The sequence below is a fragment of the Quercus robur genome, chromosome 4 (assembly GCF_932294415.1).
Source record: "Quercus robur chromosome 4, dhQueRobu3.1, whole genome shotgun sequence".
In the NCBI taxonomy this organism is placed as follows: domain Eukaryota; kingdom Viridiplantae; phylum Streptophyta; class Magnoliopsida; order Fagales; family Fagaceae; genus Quercus; species Quercus robur.
Genome location: NC_065537.1, coordinates 70094122 through 70115115, shown reverse-complemented (window position 1 = coordinate 70115115; position 20994 = coordinate 70094122). Strand labels below are relative to the sequence as shown.

Here is a 20994-nt window from a genome sequence, read left to right as displayed (position 1 = left end):
TACATGCAGATATGTTCATTCCATTTGAATGCTTGTGTCAGCTTTCTATAAAAGACCTTTTAAATTTCAACTAATTTGATAAGTTTTTTATTTTAACCAAATTTGAAAAATAAAAGTAAAGATACCCATGCTCGAACTTTTACTTACCAAACATACCATCTATAAAATATTATAGTTAATAATGATTCAAGGAAAGTTACAATTTTCCTCTAATGTCTAGTCATATCATAATTTAGCTTTCTCTAGTCATATAATACCAAATGTTAAAATATGAAAAATATTATTTTGGTCATTAAAGTTTGTATAAAGTTTCTTTTTCATCCTTATACTTGTTCTTCATTCTTAACCTATTGAAAATATTATACTTTCTATTGTTCAACTTTAACAAAGTTCTTTCTTCATTCCTAAATTATTGATTTTATTTTATTTTTGTCTTTGTTTTCATCCCTAAACAAATGAAAAAAGGTCGATAAAAAGTATAAGGATAAAAAATGAGCTTTTTATAGTTTAGGAATAAAAACAATGAAATTCAAATATAAGGAAAACAATATTTTACCCTAATAAGATACAAAATATAATTTTTTAAAAATTCTTCTCTTGATATTGTATACTATTTAAAAGAAAGAAAAAGTTTAGCATTTAAAGCATCTGATAAATTGCAGTGATATATGTTTTGAAATTGTTATACATTTTTTGGATTGAGATCTTTTAGAGTTCTTAGGTTCTTCTATAAAGTAGATAACTTTAAATCTTCACCTTTCTTCTAAAATAAATAGTTAAGATACTATCATATCAGCAATCCATTAATAAAATTCTAAATTGGTTAAACTTCTATTTTAATAAACTTTTATTTTCTTGAGAAGCCAAAAAAAAAAAAAAAAAAATACACTAAAGCAATTCTTCCCATTAATTTGAATGATACTCAGAAAAAATCATCCAAGATTACTACTCTCCTTAAAATTTTCAGTATTTTAACCCACAAATAATAGCATGCAAGTGTTGACGAAAATTGTTAACCAATGTTTAACAATAATTGTTAATTTATGTTTAACGAACGTTGTCATCTTATGTTTTAACAAACGTCGTCAAATTATGTTTAACAAATATTGTCAAATTAGTCAAATTCATCAATCATATTTTCACCCATAGGCCTTCTGGCATATGGGTTTTATTGATGTAAGTTGTACCCATTCAAGATAATGTATCTCTTAATTACAATCCCTTGTTTCAAGGGAAGACCTTTTGATTCCAATCATGTCATTTTTGTACATAGGTTTATTTATTTTTATGTTCAAAGGGACATATATCTTTATTTATTTGTGGCTGCACCTAATAATTTATTTAGGTTGCCTACCTTCCCTTGGCAGGGATCAAGCCACTTCGTAGCTCTTAATTTGAGGTTTTAGATTTAAAGTCTCAAATAAGGTTTTGTCCCATTTTAAATGATGGGTCTTTAAGTCAATACTTGGCTTTTAATTAAGTATTAACATAATTTTGTATTTGAGTGAGATAATTGGTTTTAATCTCAAGGATAAGGCAATGACCATGTTTTTTATGGAAGTTGAGTCAATGATTCTCTTTTTTCCAAGTAATTTTCCCTTTCTTTCATAATATTTTAATTGAAGTTTCCAAATTTAATTAATGGAAAGAAAACTCCTTGGAAGCAATTATTATTATTTTTTTATGAACATTGGGAATTAGAAAGTTTCCTTAAATCAAAAAATTTTTTATGGTCATTTTATTTTAAGAATTATTAACTCTAATCTTGTTTAAAGAATTAATAACCCCAAAGAATTAGTCACAATTAATTTGGTAGAGTTAATGCCTCCATTAATTTGATGATAGAGTCAAGGATTCCAATTTTAGGGTAGAGTCAAGGACTCCAATTAATGGGGTAGAGTCAAGGTCTCCAATTAAGAGAAAAGACATTACAACACAAATTGGGAGAAATTTTATTTAGTAATTTTCAAATAGGATTTAAGAGTCAGGGACTCTTGTATAAAGCTACATGTATGGAGTTAGGAACTCCTCATGAAACCCAACCCTATTTGTTTTCCCAAACAAAAATTATTCGAAGAAGGTTGAGAGAAAGATTTTGATAGTGAGAGAATTTTTATTTGGTAACGTACAAATAGGAGTTATGAGTCAAGGACTCATATTTAAAGTTTCATGTATAGAGTTAGGAACTCCCCATGAAACCCGATCCTATTTCCGTTACCAAGCAAAAATTCAAATTTGAGAATGAGGGAGAAAGAGATTTAGAGAAGAAAGGGACTGATGTAAAATCCCATATACGAACCTATGCTGCGTATTTCTCCTTTGCTTGATGTTGCTCTCTCTGTCTGTGTCTCTCTTTTTTGTCTTCTCTCTATGTCTTTGCCATGTGTGTGTGCACTTGCTCTCTTTTTGTGTCTCTGTTTTCTTTCCCTTTTTTTTTTTTTTTTTTTTTTTTGTCTTGTGCGTGCCTCCCTCTATTTATAGAGAGATTCCAAAGAAGCTGTTCCTCACCCTTCTCTCCTTCTCTCAACTGATCAGATCATGGAGCAGTCGTCAGTTTTTCCTCCACAATGCCTAATTTCATGTTGAGCCGTGACCCACTTTTCAGCTTTTTTTTCTCTTTTCTCTGTTCCGTTGCTTTTTTTAAACTCCTTTTTAGTTTGTGACAGCCCATTTTCACCAAACCGTCTTCCTCACTTTCTGGTGGTGACACTTCTTTATCACTTTTTTTGTTTTATTTATTTTTTATTTAGGGATAATGGCAGACTTACTTTTCGTCAATGCCATGCCCATCTTCCCTTATTTTTCTCACTTAGTCCTTTCTCATAGGTAACAGAGGACTAGCAGACTAGTAGCTCTACACATCACGTGGACTCCTTTTATATATATTTATTTATTTATTTGTTTAGTTATATCCCCTTTTTGTAGACCATCACACGTTTGGTCTTATCATATAAATTAATCCACAAGCCATGATGTGGCACTTTAGTCCACAAGCCGTGAAATGACTTTCTTTTTAATGACACTATTTTCTAGTTTCAACAGCAAGAAAAGTCATGACATAAAATTCCAAACTTTGGTAAAAATTTCCATTTTGCTACTTGCTTTCTTTTTTTTCTTTTTCTTTTTTTTCTTTTTTTTTTTTTTTTTTTTTGAGGAACTGCTACTTGCTTTCTTGTAGAAAGAAAAGACAACAAAGCTAACAAAAAAAAGAAAAAGAAAAAGATAATTCAAAGAATAAATTTTCCTTTATTTTTTGGATCATTCAAACATCACTTGTTAGTTTTTTCTTTGAGGGGGAAAAATAGTAATTCTTTTTTTGAGGGGAAAAAATAAAAATGAAAAATGGTCGGTAAGAGAGCTTTTGTGCAATGTTCTTGAGCTCTTTCTTCTCAATCTCTTAAAAAGTTGAATCCATGGGTCATGACCTAAACCTTGGTCCATAAACTCTATCTTGAGCCGTATAGTAAGCCCTCGTTTGGGAGGAGGGAATGAAATAGAATGAAAATAAATGAAAAGAATAATTTTAGAATATTCTCCCATTTCCTTGTCTGTGAGTTTTAATGGAGGGAATGGAAAGTCCATTTTTTTGTTTGAGAGTTTAAGGTTTTGTTTGAGAGTTCATAAGGGAATAGAATGAAATTATCATAAGGGAATGGAATGGAATATAATGTATTTAAGTAAGAGAAAGTAATGGAAAAGAATGGATTGGAATGGAATAGAATTAAGTAATTTTGATTAGATGTTTTAAAATATAAAAGAATGGAAATTAATAGAATGTAAGTAATTTTGTTTGAAAATAACATAGGCAAAATGGAATAGAATCATTTTATGATAATATTACTATTAGACCCTTATTTTAAAATAAAATGTTGAATATATAGGAGTATTTTAGGAGTTTTAGTAAAAAAATTCATTAAATCTAATTTCATTCTCTCTCGTTCCTTCCAATTTTGGGAGTAATAAAATTTGAGGTTTTAAAGGAATAGAGAGGAATGAGTGTTCCCTCCTACCCATTCCATTCTCTCTCACTTAAACTCCCAAATAAGAGAATGAACTTTCCATTTCTTCCATTAAAACTCCAAAATAAGAGAACAGAAGAATATTATAAAATTATTCTTTTCATTCATGTCCATTCTATTCCATTTGCTCCTCCCCAATGAGGGCTAAGTGGGAGGAAATGGAATTAGTAGGAGGGAACGCTTATTCCTCTCTATTCTCTTAAAATCTCAAATTTTCATTCCTTCCAAAATTGGGAGGAATGAGAGGGAATGAAATTAGATTTAATGAGTTTTTATTATTATTATTAAAACTCCAAAAATGCCCATATATATATATATATATATATTCACCCTTTATTTTAAAATAGAGGTCTAACAATAATATTGTCATAAAATGATTCCATTCTATTCTCTATATGTTACTTTTAAACAAGATTACTGTGGGGCCAGGGAACTTATGATCCGACCCACGATCTACTAGGGCCCAGGGCCCGTGCCGAGAAGGGTATTTGCCGAGGACGAATAGGGAAGGGCCGAAATGCTGGGGACACAGCCGAGGATGACCCTGTCCTCGGCACTCCAAGACTTCAAAGGGAAGAGCAACATCTCGTTGAGGGCTGCCCCCAAAAAGCCCCCTGAAGGAGATGCGAGTAGAATGGGACCCACGTGGGGGTACAATACGAAACTAGTTCAGGGTAAATACGTCCCCTTCGCATTAAATGCACCAGCCAACGTCCTAATCATGTTAATGAGAAAAGACGCCTGGACAGAGTGACTTCGATCATCGCGACTAACAAAAAGCAAAGAGGAACAGTTGATGGGATAGGTACTGAAGTAGGCACCTGCCTGATCAACAAGTGGAGGGCTAAGATCAACTAAGAAGGGCTATATAATGTGAAGGTTGATGCACCAAGGAGGAGGCTGGGAAAAATAGCCAAAAACCAGAGCCTCCCAGCCCGCCTCCAGGAGAAAGACTCCTAGAGCGAACACGATTTAATTATGGATGAACACCACGACAAACCACCGTCTGGTGACCAAGGCCTAACTTTTCAAACCCACGCTCTATAAATGATATTGTTTGGGCCTTTTTACGTGCGAACCCAACATTATTATGGGTCGTTCCAAATTGTGGCCTTACAATTGGCGCCGTCTGTGGGAAAGGCTTGTGTCTTGGCACTGGTGGTGGGTTGATACAATCCTTCACATCATTTTCATCAGTCGGATATAGTGTTTTAGCGTAAAGTCCCACTAGGGGCTACGTTTCTTCACTAGGGGCTGCGCTTTGTAGCGTCAGCAGCACGGATGGTTCTAGGGGCTTGGCCGAGGAGGTAATCCCCTTAAACCAAGGTCCCACGCTATAGCCGAGGGGATAATTCCCCCAACTACTTGTCAAAATCGAGTTTTGGACAGAACTAAGGTATTGCATGGTCCTCAGACTCAAACCTATGGGGAAACCAACTACTTAAAAATCAATATTCCATGGTCCTCGGACTCAAACCTATGGGGAAACCAACTACTTAAAAATCAAGTTTTGGACAGAACCAAGGTATTGCATGGTCCTCGGACTCAAATCTATGGGGAAACCAACTACTTAAAAATCAAGTTTTGGACAGAACCAAGGTATTGCATGGTCCTCAGACTCAAACCTATGGGGAAACCAACTACTTAAAAATCAAGTTTTGGACAGAACCAAGGTATTGCATGGTCCTCGGACTCAAACCTATGGGGAAACCAACTACCTAAAAATCAAGCTTTGGACAGAACCAAGGTATTGCATGGTCCCCGGACTCAAACCTATGGGGAAACCAACTACTTAAAAATCATGTTTTGGACAGAACCAAGGTATTGCATGGTCCTCGGACTCAAACCTATGGGGAAACCAACTACTTAAAAATCAAGTTTTGGACAGAACCAAGGTATTGCATGGTCCTCGGACTCAAACCTATGGGGAAACCAACTACTTAAAAATCAAGTTTTGGATAGAACCAAGGTATTGCATGGTCCTCGGACTCAAATCTATGGGGAAACCAACTACTTAAAAATCAAGTTTTGGACAGAACCAAGGTATTGCATGGTCCTCGGACTCAAACCTATGGGGAAACCAACTACTTAAAAATCAAGTTTTGGACAGAACCAAGGTATTGCATAGTCCTCGGACTCAAACCTATGGGGAAACCAACTACTTAAAAATCAAGTTTTGGACAGAACCAAGGTATTGCATGGTCCTCGGACTCAAACCTATGGGGAAACCAACTACCTAAAAATCAAGCTTTGGACAGAACCAAGGTATTGCATGGTCCCCGGACTCAAACCTATGGGGAAACCAACTACTTAAAAATCATGTTTTGGACAGAACCAAGGTATTGCATGGTCCTCGGACTCAAACCTATGGGGAAACCAACTACTTAAAAATCAAGTTTTGGACAGAACCAAGGTATTGCATGGTCCTCGGACTCAAACCTATGGGGAAACCAACTACTTAAAAATCAAGTTTTGGACAGAACCAAGGTATTGCATGGTCCTCGGATTCAAACCTATGGGAAAACCAACTACTTAAAAATCAAGTTTTGGACAGAGCCAAGGTATTGCATGGTCCTCGGACTCAAACCTATGGGGAAACCAACTACTTGAAAATTGAGTTTTGGACAGAACCAAGGCATGGTCCTCGGACCCAAACCTATGGGGAAGCCAACTACTTTAAAGAAACCTGGATACTAAGCAAGACCTAACACTACACGTGACATCTCGGATGATGCCTATATCTCCATTGAATGAGGGTCTAACATGAGTTCAAGGCTCTACAGGTGCAGGTGAGCTAACGTTTTGAAACATGATTCTAAATACATCGCATACACAACTATTCATACGTGTTAAGATAATTAGTTCAAAAATCATAAACAACAGTAAGTATCGACAAGGGCAACTAACAAGTAACCAAAAGGAAAGAGGAAGAAAAGAATTTCATATACGCGTTCAACAGGTTCAAACTACCAGCAGATTACAAAGTTTTCGAAATAAAAAAGAAACTAGTTAACCATTAAACTGAAAACAAATACGAAGCCTGGCCAGGGTTTCTACTTCTTTAATTTTTCATCGGCCTCGTCCTGGGAAGGCGGAACTGGATCGGCTTCGACGCCCTGGAGGATAATCCCTTCTAGGGAAGACTGAGCAGGATCAGTGTCGGTACTCTTGGGGACCACAGCAAGGGGAATTGCCTGTAGGGGCTGGGCAAGTATGGCTGGCTCTTTGGCATCAGGCATCTGAGTGCCGACCACAGGCTCAGCAACCTCTTTGGGTACCTCGGGATCCGTACGCTGAGATGTTTCTATCACATCCTGAAGCTCTCCCCTTTAAGCGACTGGTTAGGAGAGGCGCTGACCTATACAGTATCCGACTGAGTGACCCCTCCCTCATGTTGGTCGCTCACGGCCTGGGAGCTGGTGGAGGTGTCCTCACGGATGGCTGTAGGGTAGAATATGTTCTCCGCTTTCCACAAGTCGGACGAAGCATCCACCCCAGCCCGCTTCAAGGCCTCTTCCCAAACCTAGGAGCAATAAATTCAGCATACTCCGGGAATTTGGGCTTTGAGGATGGCTTGGGTTTCAGCTACCCCTGCGTTATAACCCTCATCCTCGGTCGTTTCCTTGGCAGCCTCAGCCTCATTTTTGGCAAACTCGGCCTCCCGTTTGGCCATCATGGCTTCGTCGCGGGCATACTCCGCCACACCTTTGTCATGTTCTGCCGTGATCAGTTTTTTATTTAAATCATTGATCAGCTCCTTGGCTATTCGTAACTGATCCTCGGCTTCTAGCAGACATTTTGTTTGGTCCTCGGCCTGTTTTTGGGCGTTAGCTAAACCCGCCGAGGCGCTATCCCTATCTCGGATAGCCTCTGTTAGGGCAGTCTTGGCCTTGGCGAGGTCGTCCTCAGAAGCTTTGAGAGTCTGTGTGGCCACTAAGCGCTTGGAGCATTCATTCTCGGTCGCCTTACTCTGATTGTTCAACTCTTCCTCCATCCTATAGGTGGCTTGGAGAGCCTGTTAAGGGAGATAAATACATCGTGAATGACAAACCGGGAGTGAGAGTTAATAAAGTTTTAGGTTTCAAGAGCCTTACCATGCCTAAGTACCTCTTCGTACTGAGGAAGACCTCCTGCATCCTCATTTTCTTCAACCCATCCATGTCGATGGGAACCAGCATGGTTCTCCCTAGTGCGTCTGCCACATAACCACCCTCGCCATCTCTAAGGTCCCTTATGGATGCGGTTTCCAGCAGTGGACCCCCGTGGAGTATTGGGGCAGGAAGCCAGGCGCTTGGCGAGGATTGGGCCTCGTTCCTGTTTCCCTTGCTTTGGGAAGATTGGACTTCGGTCTCCTTACCCTTGCTTTGGTGCCCAATCTTCAATTGTTTCGCACGCGGGGCTTCCTCCCTCTCCTTAGAAGGTTGGGATTTTCCCCCATCCATAGTTTCCTTGCCCTTGGGACTCCTCTTTCTCTTTGAATCGATGCTCTCCGGCCGAGGAGGCAGAGCTGGTTTGGGAGGAGCAGGAAGTTTGGGGCGGGGGGATTGTGGCTGTGACTTTGTGGAGGATGACCTAGTCTGGATAGCCTGGGGCGGAGGTGGTGGGGAAGGAGCATTGGGTTGCGGCGTTCCCTGTGCACTCTTCCCTGGTTGACCCTCGAGGAGTTCGAATAAGCTGGTCGGGGGCTTTCTCTTGAGTCCCATCTCGGCTTGAGAAGATGTGCCCACTGATGACAATTCCGCCTCGGACAAGGCTGGGTCACCTATGTCACTAGAAGGATCCTCGGATTGGTTGGCTAGGTCAAATACCCCAAACCCTTCCTCGGGCTGATCTAACTCGCCTTCGTCCTCCGCTACTTGATGAGATGAGGAAAGGTCCACCAGTGGGATGCTCTCTGGGACAGATGATACTTCGGAGATTAAAAATCCTGTCTCGACTACGGTAATTTTTGAAAGCCAAGGACAGCTGGCGCTGATCACGTGCCTAGGGTCGGCAAATGACTTCTGAACGGGAGCGTACCCTAATATTTTGTGAGCGGCTCGGACTTGACCATCTTCATCATTTACGAAAACTGCCGCTTGTAGAACAGTCTCTAAGTCCACCTGGTTAACTAAGTGAAAATGCCGTTGATAAACGTGTGGATCTACAAAAGAAAAACACAAATGCATAGTTAGTTACCGAACCACATCAGATTAGAATGGCGCAAAGCGTCAGCGCCCTTCCATTCCCTATACCCCACCTGGTTCTCCTTCTACTATGGGGCACGGATTGTCATCATGCCATTCACCGGAGACGATAAGGAAATCCTTGTTTAATCCCTTGTTGGAATCAGGGAGGCATTGAATTAGTCGAACCCTTTCGTTTCTCGTCTTCATGTAGTAGGATTTCCCCTTCAAATTTTGGAGATTATAGCACCAATTCATGTCATGGTGGGTCAGTCTTAGCCCCATCTTTTCGTTTAAAGCATCCACGCAACCCAGAATCCTAAACATGATGTCGGTGCACTGGGTGGGGGCTAATCAGAAGTGCCTGAGGTAACCCCTCGTTACCAGCCCCATAGGGATTCTCATACCCCCCTCTACAAAGGCGAGGACGGGAATTACTACCTCGCCCGTTTCCCTCTTATAGTGCCACTCCCCCATCTTACAATGCCTCAAACTTACGTTGGGAGGAATCCTGTAATCGACGATGAACTTTTTCATCGCCTCTTCAGTATCGACTAATTTCCTCAGTCTCGATTTAGCCATCTCTATGATTTACTAAACAAACTCAACCAGCGATGGGAGAAGAAAGGGAACCAGAGAAAAATAAACCCAGAAAAGAAAAAGCACGAGTTAATGGAGGCAGGGAACTTACATAAAAGAGGAAAGACGCTTCGGACAGGCTTTTTGTGCTGGAGATAGACTTGAGTTTGGACGAAAGTTCAGATGAACCCAGGGTATACGCGCTAGAACTCTTAAGTGCAAAACTGAAGAGACAAATCCGTTCCCAAAAAACATTTAGGTTTCCTATTGAGAGTAACTGCACGAATTTTCCCGCCCATAAAGGCCAAGGAATCCCCACCGTTAGATCTCCATCATGCCGTAGAACTTGGGAAACACAGAGCCGCCCGCATTTAATGAGACCACGCTTCACCTTCCAAAGTCTCCAGGAACGTGTCTCGGGCAGACGAAAAGTCTCGGGAACCGATAAGTGATAAGGATTGACAGGCATTGACAGATATCTGATGTCATCAAAACCCTCCTATCCGTCCGAGGAGCCGGATAGTAGGATTTTGAGGGGCTATTGTGGGGCCAGGGAACTTATGATCCGGTCCACGATCTACCAAGGCCCAGGGCCCGTGCCGAGAAGGGTATTTGCCGAGGACGAATAGGAAAGGGCCGAAATGCCGGGGACACAGCCGAGGATGACCCTGTCCTCGGCACTCCAAGACTTCAAAGGGAAGAGCAACATCTCATTGAGGACTGCCCCCAAAAAGCCCCCTGAAGGAGATGCGAGTAGAATGGGACCCACGTGGGGGTACGGTGCGAAACTGGTTCAGGGTAAATACGTCCCCTCCACATTAAATGCACCCGCCAACGTCCTAATCATGTTAATGAGAAAAGACGCCTGGACAGGGTGACTTTGATCATCGCGACTAACAAAAAGCAAAGAGGGACAGTTGATGGGACAGGTACTGAAGTAGGCACCTGCCTGATCAACAAGTGGAGGGCTAAGATCAACCAAGAAGGGCAATATAATGTGAAGGTTGACGCACCAAGGAGGAGGCTGGGAAAAATGGCCAAAAACCAGAGCCTCCCAGCCCGCCTCCAGGAGAAAGACTCCTAGAGCGAACACGATTTAATTATGTATGAACACCACGACAAATCACCGTCTGGTGACCAAGGCCTAGCCTTTCAAACCCACGCTCTATAAATGATATTGTTTGGGCCTTTTTACGTGCGAACCCAACATTATTATGGGTCGTTCCAAATTGTGGCCTTACAATTACTTACATTCCATTTCCATTCCTTTATTTTAAAACATCCAATCAAGGTTACTTAATTCCATTTCACTCATTTCCCTTACTTAAATACATTCCATTCCTTTCCATTCTCTTATGATCATTTTATTCCGTTTTATTCCATTCCCTTATGAACTCCCAAAGAAAGCTTAAGGGTATTGATGTCAGAATGAATTTGTCGGATTGATGATATAAGCGTAAAAATTGTTGGGGGTGTTTTTGCGTTAGTATTTAATAGTCTAACTTTAATGGAAATATATTAGTGTTCTTTATTTTTTGAAAGACTGATTTAGGCATGTATTCATAGGTTTATGAGGTGGCAGTATCTTGACCATTTATTCTAAAAGAATGGTCAGGATGTAAGAAACTCTACATGGTAGAGTATCTAGAAACTCTAGAGGATCTAAATCACCAATTTTTATAATTGAAGGTGTTAACGATATTTGATAATCAAATTGATGGAGGATTTAGATGAGAGATGACAAAGGAAGAAGTAATAAAAATGCTTTGTGTTTTCATACTTCAAACCAAATAATTTCAAGTTCATAAAAGTTATTAGCTCTCTCTGTCTGTGTTACTACACTTTTTTTGTGTGAGAAAAAATTGTAGTATTAATTGGGTCAAAATGAAAAACTCACTCTCGACGGCTTGGCTACGCTTCAGGAGGTGTATGTGGAGGCTCTGCTCCAGGAGGTGTACTCGGCTCCGGTCAATACACCTTTGGGTAAGGGTTTAATTTTCTGAGTTTTCTAGGTTTAGTTTCTTTGGGTTTTATTTTAATTAACATTTTTTAAATTAAGAAATGAATAATTAAATTATGGTCAAAACAACGTTGTGTTGGGCAAGTTAACGACAGATATAGACGGAATGTTAAAGGAGGATTGAATTGAGGAGGATTGAGACTTAAATGGCTGAAATGACAAAATGCAAATATAGAGGATTGAAATGAAAAGTGATGAAACTTAGAGCGTGAATTTTGTATTTTTTCCTATTAATTATGTTATCTAATTAATTTTAACTATTAAAAAAAATTGTAGATTATGGATTTTTGTAACTATTAGCTCATGTGAGTTTTTTTTTTTTTTTTTTAGGTAAAATACAGTTGATGTTGCAGTTTGTGTTCGTGTCAACTAAGTCCAAGGTTTTTCAAAACTAACAAATTTTGTCTCTAATCACTATAATTGATATAAAGAAAATGAGTAATGGTTTAGGATCCAAGTTAGGTTTATTAGTTTAGGAACCAAGTTGATTAAGTTTGAAAAGTCTTGAACCTAAATGACATTATTTCAAATCTTATAATGTTATCGGTATTTTATCCATTTTATTTTATTTTTATTTTTTCCACCTAGGTTGACACAAAAGTTTAAAATTACGGGATGAAAGTGAATTGACACGAAAGTTTTTTTTTTTTTTTTTTTTTTTAAATAAAGAAAAAAAAGATTTAAAATGATTTTTTTTTGGGTAATCATATTTAAAATGAATTTTTTTGGGAGAAGAATTTGAAATGAACTTCAGCTCAAGAATAAAAACATGTTTGCTGAACAGAGTCTAAACAAAACCATACTTGAGTACGCAACCTGAGACGGCATATCGTTCTGTGAACACTCGTCCATCTCTCTTTATGCTTACGCCATTCTCAAGCTCAAGTGTTTCAACCCTCAAATCTTCGAATTGAAAGAGAAATGTCGGACTATCTCCCAGAAGAAGTGGTGCGTGAGATACTGTACAGACTACCCGCGAAATCCCTAATTCGATTCAGGTGCGTTTCAAAATCATGGAACTCTCTAATCACAAGCTCTGCCTTCATCGATTCCCATCTCACTCAATCACTTTCACATCCCTCCAATTCCAACAAATTAATATTTAGGCACTGCGATATTGTAGCCAAAGTAGAGCACTACAAATTCATCCACAATGACTCCTCATTTGATCAGTATCAGAATGTTGAGTTCCCTCTAACGAATTGTTTTCGGTTAATCGGTTCCGTGAATGGATTGTTCTGCCTTAGTCAAGATGAGCAGTTCATTCTTTGGAATCCCTGTATTAGAAAATTCATTACCCTTCCCAGCCCCAGGGATTACGACCATGTTCCATCTCGTTCTGGGTTTGGGTTTGATGCAAGGACCAATGATTATAAGGTGGTGACGATTGCACATTCATACACTCCCAAAGAGACCAAACCACGTCTGGTTGAGGTTTACTCTCTTAAAGAGGGCTCTTGGAGAAGAATAGCTAGTGCTGCCGCCTTGCTTTCGCCTGGGATTACGCTTGATCTTTCGTGTCGCAGGGATGCCTTTATAAATGGGGCTGTCCATTTTGGGGTGAGAGATTGGATCAATACCCCTAGATTAAAAGTTTGTCCATCTGTTTTGTCATTTGATTTAAATGATGAGGTTTTTCACATGACAGCATTGCCAAAATTCGGAGCGAAGACTGATTATGATATTTTCGGATTTAGGGGATCACTTTCTGTAGTATATATTGAGCATGTGGACAACAAACGTAGTTGTTTCATTTGGGTGATGAAAGAATGTGGTGTTGTCAAGTCTTGGATTAAACTGTATACTATTAATCTCACTGGAGAATTTAGAAGTGTGTTAGGTTTCCAAAAGAATGGTCATATATTTATGGAAGCAGGCCTAGGAAAGAATGCGAGGCTCTCTTCATATGACCCTCAGAGCCAACAACTTAAGAATTTGGGCTTTTATGGGTGGCTAAGCTATTCTTGTGTTGATTATTATGTGGAGAACCTTGTCTTACTCGACAAACCAGTCTTATTCGACAAACAAAATGGTGAACTTTCCCATTGGGTAGGGAGCAGGAAGAGGAAATTCTGGTAAAAGCTCAATTCAACTCAAAATTTCATCATTTACTTTACTCAGTTCTATCTTATTCTTGGTATATACTACATATTGTTGTGTGGCTATATAAGTAAACATTAAGTTTCAAACCTCAATATACTGCATCTGGATGTTAATTTGTTCTTGAATGGCTAACAAGACCAGTCGGAATTGTTAAATTCCATTTTGTGGTTGTGGTTGATGATGGGATTAGACATTTGCTAGCAGGAAGCGATAAATATTAATGAAAGATTGATGTTATCATCTTTTTTCTATATGCAGACCTTGTCAAATCTACACCATATTCAATCTAAAAGTGTGTTTCCTTTTCATGAGGCTTGCATTTTGACATATTGTCATTGCCTTTTGATACTGTGTTCTGTACATGGCATATTTTTTTGCATTTAATCTAAAATTGCGTTACTATTTCCTTTTCATAAATTTGCGTTGATGCAAAACAATATGTCCTGTACATAACACAGTATCAGTAAATGACATGATTTGAGGTATTCTTGGTGGTCGTTTATGAGAGGACATTGCACACTATATTTAAGTTATATCATTGACTCTGGTTTTAACACTAAGACTATAACAAAATGTCATGACACTACCTGCAGTTATGTGGTTAAAAAAACTTGTAAATGTTTGGCCTAAACCCATACTTTTTAGTCGGAGTTAGCCTTCCCTGCCTCTTACAATTCTTTAGTGGTTGCTGCCAGCAGCGTACAATGATGAAGTTCATGTAACTTTCTAATAAGTGATGTGGGTCTCTTATTAGAAATGACAATTGTAAAATAGTTTGTATCTCTAGCATTATTCCTCAAACAATGCCATATCTCCAAATTTCATCTCATATACAGGCAGATATGTTGATTCAATTTGAGTGTGAGATGAAATTTGGAGATATGGCATTATTAGGATTAGTGTGTTAGTTAGAATTAGGGTTCAGTAGTCTATATAAGCACAATATAAACCTATTGGGGGAGGATTATTTTTTATGAATAAACTTTCTCTAGAAATTGTCTCGATGGTTTGGTGTTGACTCCAACCGACCTTATAAGCTAACGTGCAGAGGTTTTCTCTTGTTTCATGCTGACTCCAAGTAGGCTTAGGTGTTGACTCTTAGGCTACCTATCTTTTATATTTCTGCTCCTCAATTTTACTGTTGCATTGTTTGATTTGTTCTGAGTCAAGACATAAAATAACATGGGTAGAATTAATGAATAATGATAAAATTATGCTTAAAAAAAGGCGAGTTCTAAAGGTGGTTCCTATAGTAGCAGTTAAAAAAACAGACTATTATATTATATGTGTAGGCGCTGTTTTGTGACATGTGTAGCCAAAATATTTGAATGCCTAGTAGTGGTTTTTAACGTATGCTTAGTTTCATGGTTCTCACTATTATTACAACAGAACTCACTCCACTCTACTTCTATTGAAATAACGTTGATCACAATTTATCTCTCTTCTCTCTCTCTAATAGTTGCATTGCATTTGCTTCTTATTGCTTTGCTTTAAATTTGGGTCCCCAAGAGGAAAGATACAGAAGCCAATCCACCACTCTCACTGATCTAGCCTTCTTTAAATTTTTATCTCATCCTGAACTTTCTTTTAAATTTTGTTTATTGATTTATGCATTATTTTGATTTACCAATATTTATGATTAGGTTCGATTCTCACTGGCCAATTAGGTTCTGTAGTAGTGGTCATACAAATCAAATCCCCCCTTCCCCAAATCAAATCTCTCTCTCTCTCTCTCTCTCTCTCTCTCTCTCTCTCTCTCTCTCTCTCTCTCTCTCATTGGATGCTGTCATCCAAGCAACACCGCTGTTGTTGGTCATTGCCAATGGTGCAGTCGACCTTCTTTTTCCCCTTTTCACATTGTCTTCTCTCTCTAAATTGATTCTCTCTTTCACTACCTTTCTATCACTTGATCACAGCTCTCATTCTCTCTTATTTTCCTTTTTTCCTTTTAGTGTCTGATATGTACTTGGACCTAAAGCTTTTTTTTTTTCCCCAATTTCTCAAGGTCACCACCCCCTAAATTGGATCAAATCAGTGCTGTGGGTCTTCAAGGTGTGGTCAAGAAGGCGCTGCCCTTGGCGGGTGGCATTGGCAGGTAATTATCTTAGACAATTTAGGGTTTTTTGAGGAATTGGATGTAATGGTTTTGGTATTCTGTGTTATCCGAGATTATTCTGGGGTGTAATTGTGGTTGTTTGCAATTTTAGACTTTAAATTTTGGATTCTGGTGGGTTTCGTTGTAAATGTTTTGAGCAGTGTGGGCCAATATTTGGTTATTTGCAACATCATTTGGTCCCTTTAACTTATATGAATCCATTCTTTGATATTTTTCTTTGCGTTTGAATCCATTGTTCAGATATTGGTTAATTTATTATTGATTGTAGCTTGTTTTGGATAGAAAACTTCAATTTGGTTGCTTTAATTGCAATTTTGGATAGATTTAGATGATCTATTAGGATAACAAGTTCAAAATCAAGCTTTTGGATGTGTTTTGATTGCATGCTTGGCTTTGTCAATGGACCTAGTAATTTCATGGGCTTTTCATAATATGGATTATAAATGCCTTATTGGATATGGCTTTTATATGGTATGGTTAGGCATGATTTAATAATTCCCATTTTATGGTGTACAGTTAGAGTTAAACTGGTATAGAAAAAAAGGGGGGGGGGGGGGGGGGGAAGTGGTGAAGGGTATGCTTTTCCTTTTCTCTCTTAGTTTTTTCTTTTGCTAAAATCTAGTGTATTTGAAATATTCTTTGATTGTTCTGTTGTGTTGCTTATGTGCTCTATAGTTTATTTTCTATTCCTATATCAAGTATTACTTGGCTCAACGGTCCAATTTTCTATTTTGATTAATGGGGCTCCAGCTGATTTTTTTGGGAGCACGAGGGGTCTGAGACAAGGGGATCCGCTATCTCCAATGTTGTTTCTAGTCATGATGGCGGTCTTAAGTAGGATGTTGAAAAGAGTTGAAGGTGCTGGCCTGATTAGGGGTTTCAAGGCTGATGGAAGACGGGGTGAAGGGGAATGTGTCTCGCATCTTCTATTTGCGGATGATACTATTCTGTTTTGTGATGCGGAAGTGGAGCAGATCCTTCATGTGCGGATGCTTCTCCTTTGTTTTCAGACTGTGACTGGTTTGAAGGTTAATGTCCTGAAGAGTGAGATGGTTCCAGTAGGGGAGGTTAATAATATTCATGCCTTGGCAGAGATTTTGGGTTGCCGGATTGGGTCCTTGCCTATGACCTATCTTGGTATGCCGTTGGGGGCTTCTCATAAGTCCCCTTCTATTTGGAATCCTATCTTGGAGAAGATTAATCGGAGGTTGGCCGGGTGGAAGAAGTTGTATTTGTCAAAAAGTGGAAGATTGACGCTGCTCAAGAGTACGCTTTCCAGCCTTCCTACTTACTATTTATCTCTTTTCACCATCCCATCGCAAGTGGCTAATAAAATTGAGAAGATTCAGAGGGACTTCCTGTGGGGGGAGTTGAAGGTTCATTTGGTGGGGTGGGATAAGGTGTGTGCTCCTAAGGTTAATGGTGGCTTGGGTATTAGGAAACTAACTACCTTTAATAAAGCTTTACTTGAAAAGTGGTTATGGCGGTTTGGGGTTGAGGAGACTCGTCTTTGGAGGAGGGTTGTAGCTTTGAAGTTTGGGGAAGAGTGGGGGGGTTGGTCTTCCAAGCTGGGTAGGGGTGTTCATGGGTGTGGTTTATGGAGAAGTATCCGAAAAGGTTGGGAGGTTTTTAGCAAGTTTATCTGGTTTGAGATAGGGGTGGGGGATAGAGTGAAGTTTTGGACAGATCAGTGGTGTGGGGACTCTCCACTCCATCTTTCCTTCCCGGTCGTGTATGGGATTGTTACTAATAGAGAGGCTTCTGTGGCCTCGTCTCTCGAAAGATTGGGGACCGAGGCTCGTAGAAGTTGGAAGGTTCCTTTACTTAGGGATCCTAATGATTGGGAGATGGGAGAGGTGGATGAATTTCTCCATACCTTGGATTCTTGTTTACCTCACTCCGAGCAAGGAGACCGCATGATTTGGAAATTGTCGAAGAAGGGGGATTTCAACATTCGCTCCTTTTATGACAAGCTTCGAAGTCCCTTGCCTTTTACTTTTCCTTGGAAAGGTATTTGGAAGGTTAAGGTTCCTACGCACGTCTCTTTCTTTGTTTGGACTGCAGCTTGGGAGAAGATTCTTACAGGGGACACTTTGTGGTGTAGAGGCTTTGAGCTGGTTGATTGGTGTATTATGTGTCGTTGCAATGGGGAGACGGTGAATTATTTGCTTCTCCATTGTGAAAAAGCTTATAAGTTGTGGAGCTTGATTTTCAGATCTTTTGGGATTTCTTGGGTCTTGCCTAGATCGGTTGCAGAAATGCTCTTCAGTTGGTGGAACTGGTTTGGAAAGCACTCTTCTAGCATTTGGAATTTAGCTCCGTTGTGCCTAATGTGGTGTATTTGGAGGGTGCGGAATTGGCGAACTTTTGAGGACAGAGACAAATCCGATGACCAGTTGCTCGCTTATTTTTGTGGTTCTCTTTTTGATTGGTCTAGGGCTTGGGGACTCACCTCTAGTGATTCCCTCCCTTTGTTCCTTTGTATTTAGTTCTTTGTTGTTTTCTGCTTGTTTTCTTGTTCTCTTTTCTTTTTTCTGTTTGTTTCTCTCTCTGTATTGTCTGTTCTGCCTCTGTTTTCATGAGGTAGCCTTTTGAATATACTTCTTTCTTACTTATCAAAAAAAAAAAAAAAAGTATTACTTGGCATTTTGTTGTGGATTACAGATTAAGTTCAGTTTTTCTACTTGGCTCTTTGTTGGGTTTTTGATTATGCGTGGGATTGTTATTCAATTTTACAAGTTCATTATACTGTGGTGGCAAGTGGAGAATTAACATCCTTCATTTACTGCAGAATTGTTTTAGAGGGAATGTGGTATTTCTTTTTTCTTTTTCTTTTTTTTTTTTCTTTTTTAAGGCTAATGACACCATTCATATTCTGAATGTAGGTAATGCACTATATGATTAGTTTGACTTTGGGCCACTCCTCATCTAAATGGTTGATCAATTGAAAGGAAATTATAAAGAAGTGGCCATATTTTTAGTATCTCACAATTAGTATAGTGGATGATTAGTATTTCATTAAAATTGGTAAATAATGAATATCATACAATAAATTTGTCTTACCATATATATGTTCAGTTTTAAAATGTTTTACAATAAATATGTTTGCTTAATAAATGAGGGATGATTAATTATGTCTCACAATAATAAATTTATTTTACATTAATAATATGCTTAGTTATTAAATGTCGTGAGTTAAATATTATATATCTTACAATGCATTTATCTTATCATAGGGTGGAATCAAAGGATGAGAGAGTAAGAGATAAAGAAACAATCTGCAAGCTCAAAAAGGCAATGGTAGATCAACAGGAAGAGAGAGTCAGCGATAAAGAAACAATCTGCAAGCTCAAAAAGGCAATGGTACATCAACAGGAAGAAATAGCCACTTTAAAAATAGAAATGACCTCTTTAAAATCGCAAATGGCCACTTTAAAATCACTGTTCTTATCGGTTCAACAATGGAATAACCAGGTTATGACTACATTATGCTTTTACATTTTATATATATATATATATTATCCTTTTTTCTCACTTTTTTCATAATATTAAGTAATGGAGCTATTCATTTATTGGTCATTTTAGGTTGAAAACACTTCTAGCGGTGTTGGAGATATTGGTTCATATCTTGGATAAAAATCTTCTTCAACGTGCTAAGAGTTGCCACCTCGTGGTAATATGTCATTATACTTGGAAAATGTTGGACTTGTTTGATAGTAATGAAATATGCATTTTATAAAGTTGGACTTGTTTGACAGTGATAAAATATGCAATTAATTTATATGAGAAGATTTCTTATTATTGTGGTGTTCAAATTATGTTTGGAATTATATTATTTTTCTAGATAAAATACTAATAAATTTATCCTTGTGTTATAGGTACAAAAATCACTCAATGTGGAGCAATTTATATTTTGTAATCCAACTTTCATATTTGTATTATGTGCAGTTTAATAACTTGTAATCATGTTATTGAAAAGTAGGAGGATAAAAAAGTAAGAGCAATGAAAGATTTGTAATTTCGTTGATGTGTGTTTGGTTGAAGGAGTGGGAAAGTGGAATGATAGAAAATGAATATGCATTTGCTTTGTTTGGTTGAGCTAAAAAAATGATAATTTGTAGTAATTATTGTTATATTGACAGGGACACGACAAGTGACCAGTGGCCACCACGATCACTTATAATTGCTACATGGTATTGACATGGAACCAAAAAAAAAAAAAAAAAATATTGCCACTTTTTTATACTTGAATTTGTTGAATAGTTCTCTAATCTAATGTTGGGACAATACAAGGATTTAAATAGGAAGAAAATGGGTAATGGGTCAAAGTTTAAGGATCGATTTGGATTATTTTACATTACAAATTTTAAAGGTTTTGATTGCTACTTTTGAAACTCTACGGAACAAATTGAAAAATGGGAAAAACTTTAAGGAGAAAAAGTGGTGATTGGCCATAAATAAGTTGTTTTGTTTAGCTGAATATATGACTTATAGACTTTTTATCTTCATCACTCTATTGATTTACTTTGGTTGTGTGTTGATATGGAAAGGATATTGATGTTAGTGGGGAAGGGAGGGTAAATTGGACACTGTCTTCTAAAATAATTTTTTGGGCCTACCAATGGAAATTTATTAGAGTTTTGTGGATAGAATTTTGGAATAGATTTGTGTATAGAATAGGATTTTTATTTTACATTCTTTGATTGTTACATGGTCTGGTTGCTATAGGGAGAAAACCAGATCTATGGTAATTGGTTATGTTCTTTGGACAAGCTGAAAGAAGCATTTCTGTTTGGCAAAAATTCGGAATATATGCATTTCAAATGTATGTACAAGCACAACACAATATAATATACCCCTTGGAGTTACATAGTTTGACACTTTCCATTTCCTGTAGATAGAACTATTTATACATGATAGTTACTTTCTATCTAGGAAGCACGGATATAGACACGGGTTTGGGTATGGACACGGGTACAACATGATAACATA

General features: G+C 38.2%; 1 protein-coding gene across 4 annotated transcripts in view; it reads left to right on the top strand.

Annotated features, from left to right (window-relative positions):
• LOC126723527 (putative F-box protein At1g32420) overlaps nucleotides 1-20029 on the top strand; it is a 105768-nt gene extending 85739 nt beyond the window's left edge. The window contains exons 1-5 of one of the 4 annotated variants that reach the window (XM_050427048.1): nucleotides 12522-13858; nucleotides 15892-15981; nucleotides 19239-19476; nucleotides 19588-19675; nucleotides 19881-20029. In XM_050427048.1, coding sequence (XP_050283005.1) covers nucleotides 12705-13858; nucleotides 15892-15981; nucleotides 19239-19476; nucleotides 19588-19638 — 1533 coding nt within the window. In that variant the 5' untranslated portion in view covers nucleotides 12522-12704 and the 3' untranslated portion in view covers nucleotides 19639-19675; nucleotides 19881-20029. Of the gene's footprint in view, nucleotides 1-12521; nucleotides 13859-15891; nucleotides 15982-19238; nucleotides 19477-19587; nucleotides 19676-19880 lie in introns of those variants that run through there. The other 3 variants (XM_050427050.1, XM_050427049.1, XM_050427051.1) reach the window with 3 other exon arrangements.
• The last annotated feature ends 965 nt before the right edge of the window (nucleotides 20030-20994 follow it).